Source organism: Hippichthys cyanospilos, chromosome 10 (genome assembly GCF_059441005.1).
Source record: "Hippichthys cyanospilos isolate Australia breed blue-spotted pipefish chromosome 10, RoL_Hcya_1.0, whole genome shotgun sequence".
Taxonomy (NCBI): domain Eukaryota; kingdom Metazoa; phylum Chordata; class Actinopteri; order Syngnathiformes; family Syngnathidae; genus Hippichthys; species Hippichthys cyanospilos.
This window is the reverse complement of record NC_142378.1, coordinates 23,192,647-23,212,000: the sequence shown is the minus strand read 5'-3', so window position 1 is coordinate 23,212,000 and position 19,354 is coordinate 23,192,647. Positions and strand designations below refer to the sequence as shown.

Sequence of the window (19,354 nt, the reverse complement as noted above, 5' to 3'; positions counted from 1 at the left end):
GCGACGTTTCATGCTTACTGGCTAAAGAATCTAACCTGCCTTAACACCACATCAAAGCGCTTAACAGGCATCCATCTTTGGCCTCTCTCACTCATTTTCTCTCTTTCTCTCTCGCCAGTCATCTATCAATCCAAAAATAAAAAAAGAGGTTAATTATTGTGTGGAGCCTCCATGAGCTGCATTGACCGGGCATGCTTCTGGTTACCGGTATTACTGATGAACAAAATACAAACTCCACTTAGGTCCAATTTAAGGACTGTGAGATGATGGAGGGAGATATAATGTCCCAGATGTATGATGTCCATTCACGTGAAGTTGAGTATTGCCTTGCAATAGGAGGAATTCAGGGCCAACCACAACCATCATATATTCACAGGGAGTCTGAAGATTTTAACTCCATACCTAATGGCAATCTGGCAAGCACATGGTGGTTCTGTGCGGCCCTTCGAAGAAATGCCACTCCACACCATTACTAACAGTCTTCCAATTTGTTAATGTTGTTATATGTTGCGGACAGAATTTTGCTCTCCACAGCATCCCTACTCTGTCACTTCTGTGTTCACTGTGAATCTGCTTTCAACTTAGGAAAGCACAAGGCGGCAGTGGCAAATTATCCAATTCTGACTACCGTAACGTATTGTTTACTGGACTTTCAACATTTTCTCGTTCACGTTTGATATGCTATGAACATTGATATCACTGTTGCACTGCTGTTTAATCTGAGTTTCTGTCTGTTTGAGTGTTTAAATTTTTATTTGCCATGTTATTTTATTGTCCAGCACTTTGGTTGACCATATTTTAAAATGTGCTTTACACATAAAATGTATGACTAGCAATTCTCATGGTATTACTAGTATTAGTAGTAGTTTTAATGAAATCCTGTTTTTATTTAAAAAAAAAAAACTGCATGTGAATGTGAAGGTCTCCTAATCAAATCAACAATTCCCTCCAATCTAAAGTCGGACAAATAAAGCATGTGTTAGCACTCCCTTCATTCAGGCCTTTTTGCCTTGTACTGATCTCACCTTCTGTGTCCCACAGGTCCAGAACTCTTCGAATTTGTGAGAGTGGCATCAAAGTGATGTGTTTGAGTGGAGGTGGTGGTCTTGTTTGTCCCAGTGTACTCTTAAAAGTATTGATAACTTTGTGTCGCTTCCTTGCAATCTGCATAAAATAATTCGACAGATGTGTTATTTTTGGATTGATAACCACAAGGTCATATTATTATTTAAAGAAAATGATGATTGTAGGAAGGTAAATATAGACTGCTAAATTGAGAGCTTTGCTTTTCTGATCAACTATTTTTTCACCACAACAAACCAATACAGAATCCACCTCACTGCAAAAGTTGCATCAAGGCACATGTTTCTCCCAATCCATTCATCCTCCATTTGTCAAAAAGACGCAAAAATAAATGAACTCATCCACTTGGATACGGACTTTGAGAGGGCACCCAAAACTTTTAAGATTGAGGAACATGGCCTCAGATTTGGAGATGCCAAATGTCATTTAAAAAACTTCATAATTCACACAATCAAATTACCATGCACCCTCAACAAACCTACTGAGGATGTAGAGCTAGAAGGCAGTTTCACTGTAAGCATGGGTAAGTAATTATTTTGATGATTTATCGTGGTGTTAAAAAGTCAAATTTTCAATAACTGCTAATATTGTCTGTCATCAGTCATGAGTATCTTTATGCTTTACTTAAATGAGTTGGGGTTTAAACGGGGCAGAATCTGATTGGCTGCCTGCAGTGTTGACTCACCAAGCCGCTTCTTTGTCTTTGTCTTAACCACTTCAGAGCTAAGCATCACGATGAAGAACATGACACGTTAGCATGTGTAAACCAATAAAGATGCAGAATTTTGATTATATGGCCACTTCTGGGAGATATTGGATAAAGCTTTCCCAATCGAAAATGAGTAATGACACTTGGAGCACCCTCCGTACATTTTTTGGATCTTGTGAGACGGCTCTCAACAACTTGACTTCAAAACCGAAAACATTTTCTGTATAATTTTAAGGTTTACAATTGATAAAACATTAAAAGTTATTTTGAAAATATATCACACAATTTTGGAGGATTTTTTTTTAATCTTAGTGTGCCTTCATAGAAAGGTGGTATAGTTCACCAATAATAGGACTAGTGATAATGGTAGCACAAGAGCTTGCAGATTTAACTTAACAAGCTGCCTCTGAAAATAATTAGATGGCAATTGCTGTTTCTAGCTTTAGGGTTAGGGTTAGTGTAGACTTTGTGTCAGAAGCATTTGATTCGGATATACTGGGTTAAAGCAGAAATGATAAAAATAATAATAATATTAAAAAAAATGAGGAGGGGGGGAGTTCAGGGTGCCTCAAATAAATAATTGCTTAGGTAAGGCTGGATAAAGAAATAGATGGTCCATACAGTAGAAATAACACATTTCAAAAGCCAAACAAAACATTTCACCTCCAGGCAATCACTGAAGAGAAAGAGTGTCACAAGTTCACCACGGTCACATGGTTGGTCTCCGAGAGCAATTGTTTCTACTTTGTAAACCAGACTGCGGTGGGAGGATAACAAGTTGGCCTGCATAGAAAAACGTATTATATTATATCAACAAAGTCAAATCAACAGACAATCAACAGAGTAAAGCTGTATGTATGACAAACTAACCACTATTAGTAAATATCAGTAGACATTTTTAAAAGAGCATGTATTAATGTACTGTATGTTATATACATACAGTAGTTACACCTGCGGGTCAACACTGATAAGATCATAATTAAACACAAACATTACATTATAACACAAAACAAGTTCCTTCCTGCCCCTACTCCTAGATGGCGATGGACAAATTGAATGCTGACTGATCAGCATGGGTTTTGAGGTAGGCTACCTCTTCAATTCTGTTGCGATGGTCCCACTGGGCCAGATTGTGAGGATGATCTTACTTGAGGGCATCTCCTTGCATCATGACATCTGTGCACTGGACACTTATTGCTTAATATAGCACAATGTGTTATTTAAGCACTTTACATCTATTGCAGCATGTTGAACCTGGGAGCGTGGTGGTTTTCGTTCCTTTTGGAACCTTTTTTTGTTGTGTATTTGTGATGAGCTTTGTGATATTTTCACCTGTGAAGCCCTTTAAGACGACGGTGATTCAGGGTTATGCAAATAAATTGGACTTGGCTTAATTAAAAACCAGGAGCGGTGTGTGTCTCTTGATAGCTCAAGATTAGATTCCATCTTACAGAGTTAAGATCTAATAACCAATTCTGTATTTACGCAAGAGAGAAAAGAATAGAGGGCTGAGGCTTGTGCTGCCAACTTTTTTATTTGGTTGCGCCTCACAGAATTTGTTTGCATGCTTTTGGGGGAGGTATAGCATGACCATATTTGCGGATGTACAGTTATTTTCATTTCTTCTTCTTTGAGCTTTTACCTTTAAGAGTTCCCCACAGTGAATCAACTGCCTCCATCTAAGGCTGTCTTCTACATCCTCATCTCTCACTCCAACATCTTCTCTTTAACTACATCTAAAACCCTCCTCTTTGGTCTTCCTCTAGACCTCCTGCCTGGCAATTCCAAATTCAACATTCTTCTCCCCATATATCTACCTATATATAACTATCGCTTCTCTGGACATGCCCAAATTATCTTAGTTGGGCCTCTGATTTAATCTCCCAAGAAATGAAAGTGTGCTATCACTCAGATGTACAAAAACTACAACAGCGACAGAAAGCCCCCTCCATACGTGAATATAGTTTTAAGGATTGTCTCGTCTTGCGCACCTGCACTTTGTTATTGTACATGTAAAATGCACAGGATAGTGAGAAACGCAATTTCGATTCTTTTTTATGTTAAGCACATGTGAAGAAATTGACAATAAACTTGACTTTGACTGAAAGTCTGTGATGATGTTTGCCCAGACAAAAGACAGCTCTTTTTTAACGTAAATGAAGCTGAACAAAACATCACACAGAAGTCGACTTACTGCTGAACACCTTCACTCAGTTTTGAGGATTTCCTCAGCTCAAAGCCTGACCCCGAACATTGATGAACTTGTTGAATAACGAGACACCACCAGGTATCAGCCTCAGCCTCAAACAAGTGAACATTACTCTGCAATTACATATTTGGAGTTTTTACTCTAAGTTTAAAAGTTAACTATGTGCATATGACTTTTCCTTGAAGATAGTCTTGGTTTTGGTTAAGAGATTTTTGCACTTTGTTTTATTGTATTTCGATAGAATATATTACTTCAGTTGTGTGAATGATAGAAAACTGTTGATATTATTTATTTCTTTGAAGTTGCCTAAATTCAGCCCACTTTTGCGAAATGAGAGAATATACTGATGGTGCCTTGAATAATATCATTTCATTCATTTTTAATGTTCATGTTATGAGTTTTTTTTTTTATAAAGGACATTTGTATTTTGTGCCTGCTGAAATTAAAAACTACTGTCAGTCATGAGAAAATATTGCTTATTTTTCTCCAATCATATTGTAATATATTTGTTATGTTTTCAGTAGGTTATATTTTGGGTCCAATGAAAGATCAGTCCGGCCCTCAGCTTGTAGTCAAATGTTTTATTTAGCCCTCCGTCCATTTGACTTTGACATCCCTGGCTTAGACTATGTGTCATCCTGCTATTCGTGTTCCCTCGTATGCATTGCATCCTGTTAGTATTTCTGTTGTTACTTTGAAATTTATTTATTTTGCCCATGCCAGGTTTTAGTTGTTACTTTCTGTTCTTACAGCATCCTCCAGCTGGCTGCTTTCACCACCTTGGCGTTTTGTTTGAGGATGTGCGGCTACGTAGGTTAAACTTTGTCTCTTTTAGTTGTACTTGACTTTTTCTTCTGTGACTTTGAAGTCCACCTTTCGTGTAACACAATAACAACCGGGGACAGTTGTTGTTAACCCTGGCTTAATTCAATCAATATTTAAGTCATAGGTTTAATTCACATATTTGATTTGGCTGACGTTTTACATCAGAGGCCCATTCTGACACAACTCTATCCAGCATGTCCTGGGTAACCCCCAGGGTCTCCCCTCAATTGGACAAGCCTGCAACACTTCACTGATGTTCATTGCTGAACAATCCTTTGAGATTTTGGCTATATGCTTCCTGTTGTTGCCCTGCTGAAAAATGAACGTTCACCACAGTGTGAGGTCAAGAGCACTTTGGAGCAGGTTTTCATTCAGGATACCTCTGCGTATTGCTGCATTCATTTTTTCTTCTATTCTGACAAGTTATGCAAGTTTCTCCTGCTGAAAAAATACATCACATAGCATGTTGCTGCCACAACCATGCCTCACCTTAGGGATGGTGTATGCCATGTGTAATGTGGTGCATGGTTTCCTCTAAACATGATGCCTGCCATTCACACCAAATAGTGTCATCTTTGTCTCATCAAACTAGGAAAAGTTATTTCTTATGTTCTGAGAATCATTCAGTTGCCCTTTGGCTGCCATCTTCCTTTCAGGAATGAGTGGCTTTCTTCAGGCCACTCGACCATATGCCAATTTGTAGATTGCAGCACACAGGTTGTCCTCCTGCAAGTCCTAAACATCTTCCAAATACAAATAATGAAGGCCACTGTGCTCATTGGGACTTTCAAGACAGCAGAAATATTTCTGAACCCATCAGGATACTCCAAATTTGTGCCTGAAGACAATACTGTCTCACAAGCCTACATACAATTCCTTTGACTTCAACTTCTGTGTTTGTGCTCTGACAAGCACAGTCAACTGTGGGACTTTGTAGGGACTGGTAAACCTAAATCATGTCCAATCAAATTGATTAACCGTAGGTAGACTCCAATTAAGCTGTAGAAACATCTCAAGGATGATCAGTGGAAAAAGCATGCACCTAAATTTAACTTTGAGCTTCATGACAAAAGCTATGAATACTTATGGAAATGTGATTTCTTAGTTTCTATTTTTCATCAAGTGAAAAAATGTCAAAAAAAAAAAACAACAAAAAAAACGTTTACACATGAGCATTGTTCTGTCCTCCCAAGATGTTGAAGTGGCTTTCATCAAGGTTGACAGACAGCGAACAGCAAAATGAGGGCAACTTCTTTAATAGTTGTGTCGTTCTCACTCATTTTTATTTTGTAAAACTGCAAACAAGAGTATATCCCAAACGTAAGTATACATATGCAAAAATCACATCTTATCAAATGTAGACAACTGTGAAGATTAAATCAAACATTCAACCACAAATAATGTTCTCTTCAATATGAAATGCTAATGGGCTAACACGAAAATGCTAACACAAAAATGCTAACAAGCCAACACATACAAAGGCAGCACCGTTTAACATGCTGATATAAACTAACATTAGCCAGCTTATTATCTATAATGACACAAATGACCAACCTTGGGCATATTAGGGTAAATAATATTCCACTAAAGAAAACGACTCAGACACTCGTGGGCCAGCTCTTGTAAGGACGGACAACAACGTGTGGCATCGGAACTGCTTCCAACTGGAACACCTCCCCCTCCCCTTCAGAAATGCACTCCCAACAGCTGCCAAAGGCAGCGCCAAAAAACAAAAACCAAGGCACAAGTCTAACTGTTTTACTGTTTTCTAGCACTGCGTCTTGCCTCACAAAAAGGTGTGTCACTTCCAGCATTTCAAGACCGGCAAACATTAAAGAAAATTAAACGTATCATTCAAAATCCAACTCACCTTGTGCCACCATTAAAATGAATAATTTGTTGTGAGCAGCATTTATAAACAAATACCAAGCCACCAGCACTAGTCAACCAGTCAGCCATTAAGTGTGACTGTCACCAACAGAGCATGGAAGTAGTTAATTGAATGGTACAGTATGATATTTCACCTTCAAAATGTGCCAGTCCAGATTAAAGCTTCCTGAGCGCTAAAAAGATTAAGTGTCTAGGTGAATATTTTAGTTTTACAAACATTGGAGAATGTGCTCCATCATATTTAATGGACAAATTGTCAACTGCTCATTGACAAACTTACAATAATTAGTGGAAGGCAAGTTAACTGAACATTCACGCAAATGGAATAATGCAAAATGAACAGTCACTGGGCATTCTAGTTTGTCCCTCCAGACTGCCAGAGATGGTGCTGAAAGGACAGATGAAAACCCCTGGCACAAGCACAGGTCAAACACGCCTTTCAACTTTTGGCCCCTGGGTGAACTAGGCCATGTATACAAACATAGCCCGTGGCACCATTAAGACAGCCTCTAAGAACTCATATGCTGATTTCCAAATTACTGTGCTGATCAAATTTGTTCATTTTCATTGGCTGCTTTCTGTTGGGGGCTGCTAACCTGCATCCCAGGGTGGCTCAGTGGAAGAGTGGTTAGCATGTCCACCTCTCAGAGTCCCGAGTTCAATTCCAGCTTGCTTTGGCCTTCCAGTGTGGAGTTTGCATGTTATCCCCAAGCTCGCGTGGGTTCGCTCTGGGCACTCAGGCTTTCTCCCACATTCCAAAAACATGCATAATAGGTGTATTGGACACTCCAAATTGCCCTTCTGTGTGGTTGTGAGTGTGAATGGTTGTTTGTCTCGGTGTGTCTTGCGATTGGCTGGCAACCAGTTCAGGGTTTCCCCTGCCTATTGCCCATAGACAGCTGGGATAGACACCATCAAGTCAGTGACCCTAGTGAGGATAAGCCGCTACAGAAAATGGATGGATGGACAGATGTTTATTGTTGAGGGTGGCTGTGAATTTTGAGTGTGTAGATCCAAACACCGAGTTTGTTTTTCGTATGCATCCTCATGTAGCTGCAACTGCTTTGTTTGTGTTCAGTGTTTAGGCGTCTGTGCCCCGGGTCGCGGTGGCAGTAGCTTGAGCAGGGAAGCCCAGACTTCCCTCTCCCCAGCCACTTCGTCCAGCTACTCTGGAAGAATCCCCAGGCGTGCCCAGGCCAGCTGAGAGATATAGTCCCTCCAGCATGTCCTGGTTGTCCCCGGAGCCTCCTCCCTGTGGGACATGCACAGAACACCTCACCAGGGAAGTGTCTGGGAGGCATCTTAACCAGATGCCCAAAACAGCTAATCTTGCAGCTACTTTGAAGCTCACTTTTTGCCATCAATTAGGACTCATAAAACTGTAGGTACATATGTAAAAATTATTGCATGTGTTACAGAGTATAATTGGTGTGTTCAAATTTGTAGTAGTATGAAAAGGCAAATGAGACAAACTCAAGACTTACAGGACATCCGTCAACTTCATAAACAACATCAAAGATCTGCTTCTGACCATCTGTCTTCCTCTTGTCCTCGTTAATGTGACTGGTGGAGAACAAAGTACAGTTACTATAATCACAAAATCAGGCCCATGTCACCGAGCTCATTCTTGAGTTATTGACAACCATAGTTTTTTTTTGTTTTGTTTTTTTCATTTGGGCATCATATTAAAATAGACAAATTACAAAATGAGGTTAAACTTGACATTCAAAAGGAGGTAGAAGTTAAAAGATTTTCTAAGAATCTTACCACTCATTCTCCGAATTAAAAGATGCTGTCTTGCATATACGTATACCAAAAATGGTTTACAGGAATAACAGTTTTAGTGTTCACATCATTCATGTTGATTTTACCTCTTGTTCATACAGTTAATCACATGTTTTGTTTGTTTATGGTCGTACGGATATTGGTGAGAAACAACAATAAAAGAGAGAAAACCCCACTTGGCAACATGCCAGTGTGTGTGCATTTTGTGTGTGTATGTATATGTATATATATATATATATATATATATATATATATATATATATATATATATATATATATATATATATATATATATATACACACAGTCGGCCCCCGGTTTACGAACACCCTTTTTTACGAACAATTCGATTTACGAGCGTGGACCGCGGAGATTTTTGTCCCCCACTTACCTTTCGTCTTACGAACAATCCGACATGCCGGCCATTGTGTATACAAATATATTTTCGCTTAGCTGCGTCAACAAAATCAGCAGTTGATGCTTGTGACAGTTACGTGAACGCTATTGCTCTTACAACGTCACAGTCACTGTCTCAGTCACGGTGTCAGTCACGGCGTCAGTCACGGAGATGGCATATGCTATTGGTCGATTAAGGTCACCCGGTCTAACTCACGGAGATGCTATTGGCCGGCGTCACGTCAATCACAGAAATGCCGATATGCTATTGGCCGAACGCCTTTATCAAGCTTGATGGCACAGCTGGTCGGGATGGAAGGAAGGAGAGAAAATGAGTGAAAAACGGAAGGAAGGAATGTTGTGAAGACTTTGCAAACTTTATCTGTTAGACATAGCTTCTAAAATTGCTAGTAGCGGTAAAGGAAGAAGTAAGAGGATGATATGTTTTAGCATCTCCGTGGCTGAAACAATGACTGTAACATTGTAAGAGCAATAGCATATCAGCGTAACTGTGTTAACTATGCGGGTTGGTCTGTGCTCCCCTCCGCCTCCACCCAGCTCAAGTCACGTCGCTCCAAAGGTAAATGTCAATTTTCCTTTGTATATGTTATTTAATTTAACTGTACAGTTGTTTATGTTACTCATTTTTAATATGTGTATAAAGTCGTGATGTTTTTACCTAAGGTTTTTGCACGCGTTGCACGCATTCACGGATTAACATAGGTTTGGATTGCCCGTCATACGAGCAGTTCGAGTTACGAGCGTAGCCGCTGAACGGATTAAGTTCGTAACCCGGGGGCCCACTGTATGTATGTATGTATATATATATATATATATATATATATATATATATATATATATATATATATATATATATATATATATATATTAGTGTGTGTATGTATATGTTTCATTTCATTTCATATACAGTATCATTAAATCACTGGTATTACTTTGTCGAGAATTTGTTCTCAGGACTGGTTATCTGCACCAAGACTCCAGTAAAAGACTACGCTAGTCATCACGTTGAACTTTTGGCTCATGTATGGTGTATCATGTAGTATCTATTGAATAATAAATCAACAACAATGTTAAAGTCAGTCAACTAACATATAAACACAATCGGGCCAAATGCTACATTCAACAATTGATAACTCTGGTTCTGTACATCCTAACACATGGCGCTCTATGATGTTTTTGAAGGTCTTGAGGTCCTACATTTGCACAAAATATTTTGTAGCTCTAGGTTAAACAGGTCGGAAGGGGCTGCCGTTTGAAGGATCATCTGGGTTCAATTACAGCAAGTTTTGCTGATTTGGGAAAACTCAGACTTTGAGGTGGTGTAGAGACCACCCCCTTTATCATAAAGTCGTAAAATTTGGAAACCCTTATCTCTTAAGTCTTGAAGTTGATAGGCTTAATTGTTTAGGAGCTATTAAGAAGAATTTGCTACCGTTAAACATTCAAAAATGGTCCAAAAAGGCACATAAAAAAAATCATCTCTCTGATTCTGTATATCCTAGCATATGGCGCTCTATAACTTTTTTGTAGGTCTTCAGGTGCTATATGTGCCTAAAAAATTTCAAAGCTCTAGGTGAAACTGGCCGTGACCGCGGAAAAGTGTTCGTCTCTAGGTGGCGCTAAAAATCAATTTTAGATTTTATGTATGAAAACACTAAAACACCTAATTTTACAGCAGGCCCGATGAGTGAGCAAATTTTGGTGACTTTTCGTGCATGTTTAGGCCCTCACATTTGCGATTTACTTTGGAGAATAATAATAATAACTAGAGCTGCAAGTAGCTATAACGGGCCCTCGCAGACATGAGCACATTGAAGGATGAACAGTTCCGAGGTATGGACAAATTTGGGTATGAATGTGTTTGTGAATTTGCAGGTGAACTGTAGAGATCAATGTTCTAGAAAAGGTAACATTTTTATTTGCATTTGTCCAACGGGCTCAACTAAGTAATTGGAATCGCAATTTTGGTAATATATTTTCTGCCACGAGGTGATTCTAGCACTACAATGGAATATATCTTTGTTGATGTCTGAAGGAATTGACTTTCAATTAACGTGTGAAGTCGTGAGAAGATGAGATCATCTGGGACAAACTGCATCAGCATTTACTGTTACGATAAATGGATGAGCACTGCTGAATAGGCCACGGCCATGATCAAGACATCGTGATATTTGATGGAAGAAATTAAGCGTTTCTGAAGGCCTGTCTGAAAAAACTTCAGTATTATTACTTTGACAGGCTCAACAAGGTACCTATAAATCACCGGTGTCAAACTCAAGGCCCGGGGGCCAGATCCGGCCCGCCACAACAATTCACACGGCCCGCGAAACGCCCATTCCAATTCAAGTTTCCGGTCAAAATATCATATTTGTAAGTCAATTTGAAATTGTTTGGGGGGGGAAAGCAAGCGCTTTTTTTCCTGACCCTCTCTCTGATTTCAAAACTAGTTGGAAGTGTGACAAATACACCCAAAATGTATTTTATCACAGTCATCCCGGCCCTCTGACAGAAACTGTAACTGCAACGTGGCCCTCGATAAGAATGAGTTTGACACCCCTGTTATAAAGGAAAATGTATTTTTTTGCTGCCACCAGGTGGCGCCGGCACTACGAGCAAAAAAAGTGTGTTTGGCATTGTACTCCCAAAATGAAATTTAGAGAAGATCATCTTAGTCCAATTACATTAAGTTTTACCGGTCTGGCTAGACATCGGACTTTGAGGCGGAGTAAAGGCCAGGCCCAAATTTGAAGTAATGAAACTTGAGATTCATATTGTTCGCTTTGTCTCAATATTCTCCTGACTAATTTTCTGTGAATTTGCTAAAAGCAGCAAAGCATAAAAACTATCTCTTCTGTCGGGCACCAGGTGTCGCTATTGGTACTCGTATTTTGAAGCCCCGCCCCCATCATATAGGTTAGCCGACCTTGATGAAATTTTGCCCAATGGTGCCACTCTGTCAGGTAATGGAGCACCTCAAATGTGAAGTTGATCGGGTCAAGGGTTTTGGTGCCGAAAAATGTAGAAAATCGGGCCAAATGCTACATTCAACAATTGATAACTCTGGTTCTGTTCATCCTAACACATGGCGCTCTATGATGTTTTTGTAGGTCTTGAGGTCTTACATATACATATAAAATTTCATCGCTCTAGGTAAAACTGGTCAGAACTGACTCTCGTTTTATGATCACCCGGGCTCAATTACAGTAAGTTTAGATGACTTGAGCAAACTCCGAATTTGGGGTTGCATACAGACCACCCATTTTATCACAAAGTCATAAAATTTGGATACCTTTAATCTCTAAGTCTTGATGCTATTCGGACAAATCTTCAGTTCATTTACTCTGACGGGCTGAGCATAACACATGAAATTTTAAAAATAGACATTTTTGTCTGTGACTAGGTGGCGCTATCATTAAGTTGATCATCAACCATGCAGGTATTTTAAAGCTATGATGAGTAAATTATCTGTAAAGTTTCAGATTTTTTAAAGCTTGCACATTGGAGTTATTAGGGTTTTTGTTGCTCATGGTGAATGAAATTTGAGTTTAAAACACGTATTTTGAAGCCCCACCCCCATCATATATGTTGGCCGATCTTCACAAAAATTTTTCCAAGTGTTCCCCTATGTTAGATAATGAGGCACGCCAAATGTAAAGTTGATCGGGTCAAGGGTTTCGGTACCGAAAAATGTAGAAAATCGGGCCAAATTCTACATTCAACTATTGATAACTCTGGTTCTATACATCCTAACATATGCTGCTCTATGATGTTTTTGTAGGTCTTGAGGTCCTACATATAAATAAAAAATGTCGTAGCTCTAGGTCAAAAGAGGCTGCCGTTTGAAGGATCATCTGGGTTCAATTACAGCAAGTTTTGCTGATTTGGGAAAACTCAGACTTTGAGGTGGTGTAGAGACCACCCCCTTTATCATAAAGTCGTAAAATTTGGAAACCCTTATCTCTTAAGTCTTGATGCTATTCTGGCAAAATTTCAGTTCATTTACTTATACGGGCTTAGCACAACACATGAAAGTTTAAAAATTGACATTTTTGTCTGTGACTAGGTGGCGCTACCATTAAGTTGATATTCAACGATGCAGATATTTTCAAGCTTTGACTAGTAAAATTCAGTAAAGTTTCAGATTTTTTCAAGCTTGCAAATTGGAGTTATTAGGGTTTTTGTTGCTCATGGCGAACGAAATTTGAGTTTGAAACACGTATTTTGAAGCCCCACCCTCATCATATATGATAGCCGATCTTCACGAAATTTTGCCTAAGTGTTCCACTATGTCAGGTAATGGGGCACGCCAAATGTAAAGTTGATCGGGTCAAGGGTTTTGGTACCGAAAAATGTAGAAAATCGGGCCAAATGCTAGATTCAATAACTGATAACTCTAGTTCTGTACATCCTAACACATGGCGCTCTATAATGTTTTTGTAGGTCTTGAGGTCCTACATATGCATAAAAAATTTCGTAGCTTACGTAATTTCGTGGCATACAGACCATCCCTCTAATCACAAAGCCGTAAAATTTGAAAACCCATTTTATCTAAGTCTCGATGCTATTTGTCCAAATTTTCAGTCCATTTACTTTTTTGGGCTTTGCACAATACATGAAAGTTTAAAAAATGACATTTTTGTCTTTAACTAGGTGGCGCTGTAAATAATTTTAAAATTTATCATGCAGATATTTCAAGGACATAACTAGTAAATTTTCTGTAAAGTGTCAGATTTTTTCAAGCGTGCACATTGGAGTTATTAAGGTTTTTGTCGCTCATGGCGAAGGAAATTTGACACATATAATTTAAAGCCCCGCCCCCATCATATATGTTGGCCGATCTTCAAGAAATTTCACCCAAACGTGGCCCTAAGCGTGATTATGGAGCAAGCCAAATTTAAAGTTGATCGGCTTCATTGTTTATGAGCTATTTAGAAGAATTTGCAACCTGCAAACATCCAAAAATTGTCCAAAAAGGCACATAAAAAAAATTCATATCTCTGGTTCTGTATATCCTAGCATAGGGCGCTCTATAACTTTTTTGTAGGTCTTGAGGTGCTATATATGCCTAAAAAAATTCAAAGCTCTAGGTGAAACTGGCCGTGACCCCGGAGAAGTGATCGACTCTAGGTGGCGCTAAAAATCAATTTTTTAGATTTTATGTATGAAAACACCAAAATACCTAATTTTACAGCAGGCCCGATGAGTGTGCAAATTTTGGTGACTTTTCGTGCATGTTTAGGCCCTCACATTTGCGATTTACTTTGGAGAATAATAGTAACTAGAGCTGCAAGCAGCTATAAAGGGCCCGCGCAGTCCTGTGCACGTTGGGGTATGAACAGGTCGGGGTATGAACAAGGACTATGAACGATGAAAAAGTAGTTGTAGATGACTTCAGTGCAGGACTCTTACCAAATATGTAAAATTTAGACAAGGTGGGACAATGTGGGTGGAGTTACTGCAGCTTTTATTGTTCCAATTTTGTGACTTATAATGCCATATAGGCCACACCCACTGTCGAAACATCGTACTGATTTGTGGAGGGCATAAGGCATGGCCACTGGCTTTTCAGAAAACATTTAAGGGATATCACTTCAAGGGGCTCAGCAGAGTACATAAAAACATTAAGGATTTGCTATATTTTTTGCTGCCACTAGATGGCGCTCGTACTATGATAAAAAATAGGCTTGTAGGTGTGTTTCACATTGGACTCCCATCCCATATACGAAGTTTTAAAAATATCAGATCGTCTAGGTCCAATTACAGCAACTTTGACCGTTTTCGCGAGACATCGGATTTTGAGTTGGCATACAGGCCCCGCCCTCTAATGAAAAGTCATAAAAGTTGAGAACCATAATGTTCCAATGTGTCATAGCTTTTCTGACCAAGTTTGAGTTCATTTAGTCAAACAGGCATTTCACAGTACATAAAAGTATAAAAAATGAGATTTTTGTCCACCACTGGGTGGCGCTGTAAATTATTTGAAAATTTATCACATAGCTGTATTATTGCATGACTTTTAAAGTCCCAGGAAAGTTTCAGATGGTTTGAAGCTGTTATAGCTGAGTTATTAAGATTTTTGTCACTCTTGGCGAAGGAAGTATTAAACATAATTTGAAGCTCCGCCCCCATCTTTTATGTCAAGAGATCTTCACGATATTTGGCCTATGTGTGCCCCTCAGTTGGATAATGATTCATGCCAAAGTTGAAGGTAATGGGGTGAATCGTTTAAGAGCAAAAGGCACTAGATTTAGACCGGCTATTGTCTAAGAATGGGGCAAAATTGCACATAAAAAAAAAATCTTAAAAATTATTCTGTATATCCTAGCACATCACTCCTGTTGACTTTTTTGTAGGTCTTACAATCTTACATATGCCAAAAAAGTTTTTTAGCTGTAGGTCAAACCAAACAGGAATGACTCCAATCTTTCGACTAATGACATTTTTTGCAGCCACTAGGTGGCGCTAGCTTTAAACTGGAATATGTTTGTCGATGTCTTCAGGAATAGATTTTCATCCAATGTGTGAAATTGTGAGAAGATTAGATCATCTGGGTCAAATAACAGCAGCTTTTACTGGTTCGTTAAGGCATCGGAATGAAAATGGACGTAAAGGCCACGCCCATTATCGAAATTTCGTAAAATTTGGTGGAGGTAAGCAGGGCTGTCTAGAGGCTTGTCAGACTTAATTTCAGTGATATTACTTCAAAGGGCTAAGCTAAACACATAAAAACGTTTAAAAAATGCTATATTTTTGGCTGCCACTCGGTGGCGCTCGTACTATGACAAAAAATACATTGCTAGGTATATTCCGCATTGGAAACCCATCAAATATATGAAGTTTAGAAAAGATAAGACCATCTGGGACTAAATACAGCGACTTTGTTCGTTTTGGCGAGAAATTAGACTGACATTTTTGTTTGCCAATAGATGGCCTTATAAGCAATTGAAGATTTTGTTAAACACTTGTGTTAAGGGCTTGAGTCTCCATGTGTCTGTGAAGTTTCAGATTTTTCCAAGATTGTAAAGCTGAGTTATAAAGGTTTGTTTCACATGTGGCAAAGTAATCATCAAAGGCATAATATAAAGCCCCGCCCCCAACATATTTGTTGGCGGATCGTCACAAAAATTTGAACAATTGTGCCTGACAGTCAGATAAAACATCACAGCAAATTTAAAGTCGATCGGGTCAAGCGTTTGGGAGAAAAAAGGAGCAGTTCGGGACCTGCAAATGAGCAAAAACGGGCCAAAAGTGCACATTCAAAAATTCATAACTCTCTTTCTGTACATCTGAGCATATGGCTCGCGCTGACTTTTTTGTAGGGCTCGAGGTCCTACATAAGGCTACAAATTTTTGGAGCTTTAGGTCAAACGGGCCGGGATTGAGAGGCTATTTTCCACTCATAAGGCCATTTTGGGGCCAATTACAGCCACTTTTTATCGAAATTTCGTAAAATTTGGTGGAGGTAAGCAGGGCTGTCTAGAGGCTTGTCAGACTTAATTTCAGTGATATTACTTCAAAGGGCTAAGCTAAACACATAAAAACGTTTAAAAAATGCTATATTTTTGGCTGCCACTCGGTGGCGCTCGTACTATGACAAAAAATACGTTGCTAGGTATATTCCGCATTGGAAACCCATCAAATATATGAAGTTTAGAAAAGATAAGACCATCTGGGACCAAATACAGCGACTTTGTTCGTTTTGGCGAGAAATTAGACTGACATTTTTGTTTGCCAATAGATGGCCTTATAAGCAATTGAAGATTTTGTTAAACACTTGTGTTAAGGGCTTGAGTCTCCATGTGTCTGTGAAGTTTCAGATTTTTCCAAGATTGTAAAGCTGAGTTATAAAGGTTTGTTTCACATGTGGCAAAGTAATCATCAAAGGCATAATATAAAGCCCCGCTCCCAACATATTTGTTGGCGGATCGTCACAAAAATTTGAACAATTGTGCCTCACAGTCAGATAAAACATCACAGCAAATTTAAAGTCGATCGGGTCAAGCGTTTGGGAGAAAAAAGGAGCAGTTCGGGACCTGCAAATGAGCAAAAACGGGCCAAAAGTGCACATTCAAAAATTCATAACTCTCTTTCTGTACATCTGAGCATATGGCTCGCGCTGACTTTTTTGTAGGGCTCGAGGTCCTACATAAGGCTACAAATTTTTGGAGCTTTAGGTCAAACGGGCCGGGAGTGAGAGGCTATTTTCCACTCATAAGGCCATTTTGGGGCCAATTACAGCCACTTTTTTCGTTTTGGCGAGTCATCTGACTTTGAGGTGGCGTGCAGACTACGCCCATTATCGAAAAGTCGTAAAATTTTAAAACCTTAATATTCCATGTCTTAATGATATTCTGACCAGATTTCACTTGTTTTACTCAAATAGACTGAGCACAATACATGAAAGTGTAAAAAATGACATTTTAATCAACCACTAGGCGGCGCTTGTAGGTATTTAAAAAACCTTCTTTTTAAAGGTGTTAAAGACATAAGTTTCCATGTGTATATGAAGTTTTAGATTTTTTTAAGCTAGTACATCAAAGTTATTAAGGTTTTTGTCCCTCTTGGCGAAGGAAAAATTGAACACATAATTTGAAGCCACGCCCCTATCATATATGTCAGCGGATCTGCACCAAATTTTGCCCACTTGTGCCCCTATGTGTGAATATGGACCACAGCAAATTTGAAGGCGATTGAGTAAAGCGTTTAGGAAAAACAAGGAGCAGTTTGGGACCTGCAAACGTGCAAAAATGGGCCAAAAATGCACATTCAAAAATTCATAACTCTTTTTCTGTACATCTGAGCACATGGCTCGCGCTGACTTTTTTGTTGGTCTCTAGGTCCTACATATGCCTAAAAATTTTCATAGCTCTAGGTCAAACGGGCTGGGACCAGGTGCACTTTTTCGACCTTAGGTGGCGCTGCAGAGCCATTTTTTTTGCATTTTTTTGGGAAACACAAAAATATCAAATTTTTCACTGGGCCCGACAAATGTTTAAATTTTGGTGACTTTTCGTGCATGTTTAGGCCCTCAAAAATGGAAAAGCGCTGCACAGTAAATAATAATAATAACTAGAGCTGCAAGCAGCTATAAAGGGCCCTCGCAGACCTGTGCACGTTGGGGTATGAACAGGTCCGGGTAAGAACAAGGACTACGAACGATGAAAAATTAGTTGTAGATGACTTCAGTGCAGGACTCTTACCAAATATGTAAAATTTAGACAAGGTGGGACAATGTAGGTGGAGTTACTGCAGCTGTTATTGTTCCAATTTTGTGACTTATAATGCCATATAGGCCGCACCCACTGTCGAAACATCGTACTGATTTGTGGAGGGCATAAGGCATGGCCACAGGCTTTTCAAAAAACATTTAAGGGATATCACTTCAAGGGGCTCAGCAGAGTATATAAAAACGTTAAGGATTTGCTATATTTTTTTGCTGCCATTAGGTGGCGCTCGTACTATGATAAAAAATAGGCTCCTAGGTGTGTTTCACATTGGACTCCCATCCCATATATGAAGTTTTGCAAACATCAGATCATCAGCAACTTTTACCGTTTTTGCGAGACATCAGACTTTGAGTTTGCATAGAGGCCACACCCTTTAATGAAAAGTCATAAAAGTTGAGAACATTAATGTTCCAATGTGTCATAGCTTTTCTGACCATTTTTTAGTTCATTTAGTCAAACAGGCATTTCACAGTACATAAAAGTATAAAAAATGAGATATTTGTCCGCCACTGGGTGGCGCTGTAAATGATGTGAAAGTTTATCACATAGCTGTATTATTGCATGACTTTTAAAGTCCCAGGAAAGTTTCAGATGGTTTGAAGCTGTCATAGCTGAGTTATTAATATTTTTGTCACTCTTGGCGAAGGAAATATTAAACATAATTTGAAGCTCCGCCCCCATCTTTTATCTCAAGAGATCTTCACGATATTTGGACTATGTGTGCCCCTCAGTTGGATAATGATTCATGCCAAAGTTTAAGGTAATGGGGTGAATCTTTTAAGAGAAAAAGGCACTAGTTTGAGACCAGCTAATGTCTAAGAATGGGACAAAACTGCACATTAAAAAAATTCATAACAATTTTTTTGTACATCCTAGCACATCACTTCTATTGAAATTTTTGTAGGTCTTACAGTCCTTCATTAGCCTACAAAGTTTCATAGCTCTAGGTCAAACCAAACAGGATTGACTGTAATCTTTCGACTAATGACTTTTTTTGCAGCCACTAGGTGGCGCTAGCTTTAAACTGGAATATATTTTTGTCGCTATTTTCAGGAGAATATTTTTATCCAATGTGTGAAATTGTGAGAAGATCAGATCATCTGGGTCAAATTACAGCAAATTTTACTGGACAGATAAAGCTTCGGAATGAAAATGGTCATAGAGGCCACGCCCATTATCGAAACTTCGTAAAATTTGGTGGAGGTCAGCAA

The 19,354-nt window shown here is 39.0% G+C and overlaps 1 protein-coding gene across 1 annotated transcript in view; it reads right to left on the bottom strand.

Moving 5' to 3' along the window:
- Positions 1–19,354, bottom strand: part of ect2 (epithelial cell transforming 2) — a 137,069-nt gene that overhangs the window by 22,319 nt on the left and 95,396 nt on the right. Inside the window, exons 19-21 of the mRNA XM_088426629.1 lie at positions 8,201–8,279; positions 2,456–2,575; positions 1,026–1,164 (exon numbers count right to left, since the gene is read on the bottom strand). Of these exons, the coding sequence (XP_088282755.1) occupies positions 1,026–1,164; positions 2,456–2,575; positions 8,201–8,279 (338 nt within the window). The remainder of the gene's footprint in view (positions 1–1,025; positions 1,165–2,455; positions 2,576–8,200; positions 8,280–19,354) is intronic.